Genomic DNA, 3,438 nt, shown 5'->3' with positions numbered 1-3,438 from the left:
ATTAACCCCCTCTACTGTAACCTGACGTATATTAACCCCTCTACTGTAACCTGACGTATATTAACCCTCTACTGTAACCTGACGTATATTAACCTCTCTACTGTAACCTGACGATATTAACCCTCTACTGTAACCTGACGTATATTAACCCCTCTACTGTAACCTGACGTATATTAACCCCCTCTACTGTAACCTGACGTATATTAACCCCCTCTACTGTAACCTGACGTATATTAACCCTCTACTGTAACCTGACGTATATTAACCCTCTACTGTAACCTGACGTATATTAACCCTCCTACTGTAACCTGACGTATATTAACCCTCTACTGTAACCTGACGTATATTAACCCTCTACTGTAACCTGACGTATATTAACCCTCTCACTGTAACCTGACGTATATTAACCCTCTACTGTAACCTGACGAGTATTAACCCCCTCTACTGTAACCTGACGTATATTAACCCTCTACTGTAACCTGACGTATATTAACCCTCTCTACTGTAACCTGACGTATATTAACCCCCTCTACTGTAACCTGACGAGTATTAACCCTCCCTACTGTAACCTGACGTATATTAACCCTCCTACTGTAACCTGACGTATATTAACCCTCTCTACTGTAACCTGACGTATATTAACCCTCTACTGTAACCTGACGTATATTAACCCCTCTACTGTAACCTGACGTATATTAACCCTCTACTGTAACCTGACGTATATTAACCCCCTCTACTGTAACCTGACGTATATTAACCCTCTACTGTAACCTGACGTATATTAACCCTCTACTGTAACCTGACGTATATTAACCCTCCTCTACTGTAACCTGACGTATATTAACCCTCTACTGTAACCTGACGTATATTAACCCTCTACTGTAACCTGACGTATATTAACCCTCCTCTACTGTAACCTGACGTATATTAACCCTCTACTGTAACCTGACGTATATTAACCCCCCTCTACTGTAACCTGACGTATATTAACCCTCCTCTACTGTAACCTGACGTATATTAACCCTCTACTGTAACCTGACGTATATTAACCCTCCTCTACTGTAACCTGACGTATATTAACCCTCCTCTACTGTAACCTGACGTATATTAACCCTCTACTGTAACCTGACGTATATTAACCCTCTACTGTAACCTGACGTATATTAACCCCCTCTACTGTAACCTGACGTATATTAACCCTCTCTACTGTAACCTGACGTATATTAACCCTCCCTACTGTAACCTGACGTATATTAACCCTCCTCTACTGTAACCTGACGTATATTCCCCCTCTACTGTAACCTGACGTATATTAACCCTCTACTGTAACCTGACGTATATTAACCCTCTACTGTAACCTGACGTATATTAACCCTCTACTGTAACCTGACGTATATTAACCCTCTACTGTAACCTGACGTATATTAACCCTCTACTGTAACCTGACGTATATTAACCCTCTCTACTGTAACCTGACGTATATTAACCCTCCTCTACTGTAACCTGACGTATATTAACCCTCTACTGTAACCTGACGTATATTAACCCTCTACTGTAACCTGACGTATATTAACCCTCTACTGTAACCTGACGTATATTAACCCTCTACTGTAACCTGACGTATATTAACCCTCTACTGTAACCTGACGTATATTAACCCTCCTCTACTGTAACCTGACGTATATTAACCCTCCTCTACTGTAACCTGACGTATATTAACCCTCCTCTACTGTAACCTGACGTATATTAACCCTCTACTGTAACCTGACGTATATTAACCCTCTACTGTAACCTGACGTATATTAACCCTCTACTGTAACCTGACGTATATTAACCCTCTACTGTAACCTGACGTATATTAACCCTCTCTACTGTAACCTGACGTATATTAACCCTCTACTGTAACCTGACGTATATTAACCCTCTACTGTAACCTGACGTATATTAACCCTCTACTGTAACCTGACGTATATTAACCCTCTACTGTAACCTGACTGTCTCTATGTAATTGTTGGAATATGGGAGACATTTAATACAACATGTGTTTCTCTACAGAGTACCTATTATATTAGTGGGGAATAAGAATGACCTGCACATGGAACGGTATGTCACACACACACACACACACACACACACACACACACTGTGGTGTCAGATTGGTGTGATGTTTCTTTGTGTCCCAGGGTGATCAGCTGTGAGGAAGGGAAGGCACTAGCAGACTCCTGGAACGCTGCCTTCATGGAATCCTCAGCTAAAGAGAACCAGGTGAAAACAACTAAAGGCCGATGGACACTATCCGATCCACAGGCCCCCGATCAGCTTGTAGACACTGCCCGATCCACAGGCCCCCGATCAGCTTGTAGACACTATCCGAACCACAGGCCCCCGATCAGCTTGTAGACACCTCCCGAACCACAGGCCCCCGATCAGCTTGTAGACACCTCCCGAACCACAGGCCCCCGATCAGCTTGTAGACACTATCCGATCCACAGGCCCCCGATCAGCTTGTAGACACTATCCGATCCACAGGCCCCCGATCAGCTTGTAGACACTATCCGATCCACAGGCCCCCGATCAGCTTGTAGACACTGCCCGATCCACAGGCCCCCGATCAGCTTGTAGACACTATCCGATCCACAGGCCCCCGATCAGCTTGTAGACACTATCCGATCCACAGGCCCCCGATCAGCTTGTAGACACTATCCGATCCACAGGCCCCCGATCAGCTTGTAGACACCTCCCGAACCACAGGCCCCCGATCAGCTTGTAGACACCTCCCGAACCACAGGCCCCTATCAGCTTGTAGACACTGCCCGATCCACAGGCCCCCGATCAGCTTGTAGACACTGCCCGATCCACAGGCCCCCGATCAGCTTGTAGACACTGCCCGATCCACAGGCCCCCGATCAGCTTGTAGTAGGGGTGTAACGATTCGTTTTAACAATGATTCGATTTGTATCACGATTCGTGGTTGTCGATACGATTCAAGGACGATATTGGTTCATTTAGAACGATACGATCCGAAACGATTCAGTGACTTGAAATCGATTCAGTAACCTTTTAGCCAAAAATTCAACCAGTGTGACTGAAATAAATACCTGGTAACCAGTTGCATTTTAATGGCTGGCAATAGTCTTGATATTTTTAACAGTGTTTCATGACTCCATGCAGACCATCTGGTATTATGAAACTTACCAAAAGTCTCACAAGTCCGTCTGTTATGGCCTGTGCGGTTCGGTCAGTACCCAATTCAATCAGTCCAATAAAGTCAGAAGTAAACTCTCCGTTGCTGGACACAGACACAATGTAAACTATTTCCTGCTCAGTTTTTGTGATGTCCTCAGATCCATCAAAAAGCATTCAGTAAAGGAACATCCTCAGAATAGGAAGACATGGGACGTGCGTGTTTAGCTTTATGGAAAGAGAAAAATATTAAAC

General features: G+C 44.3%; 1 protein-coding gene across 1 annotated transcript in view; it reads left to right on the top strand.

Annotated features, from left to right (window-relative positions):
• Positions 1–2,008: 2,008 nt before the first annotated feature.
• The window catches only part of LOC123489680 (GTP-binding protein Rheb-like), a gene marked incomplete at its 5' end in the record, with an annotated part of 5,313 nt that continues 3,883 nt past the window's right edge, over positions 2,009–3,438 (top strand). Inside the window, 2 exons of the mRNA XM_045220121.1 lie at positions 2,009–2,103; positions 2,184–2,265. Of these exons, the coding sequence (XP_045076056.1) occupies positions 2,009–2,103; positions 2,184–2,265 (177 nt within the window). The remainder of the gene's footprint in view (positions 2,104–2,183; positions 2,266–3,438) is intronic.

Source organism: Coregonus clupeaformis, unplaced genomic scaffold (assembly GCF_020615455.1).
Source record: "Coregonus clupeaformis isolate EN_2021a unplaced genomic scaffold, ASM2061545v1 scaf3181, whole genome shotgun sequence".
NCBI lineage: Eukaryota > Metazoa > Chordata > Actinopteri > Salmoniformes > Salmonidae > Coregonus > Coregonus clupeaformis.
This window is presented reverse-complemented; position numbering and strand designations above follow the sequence as displayed.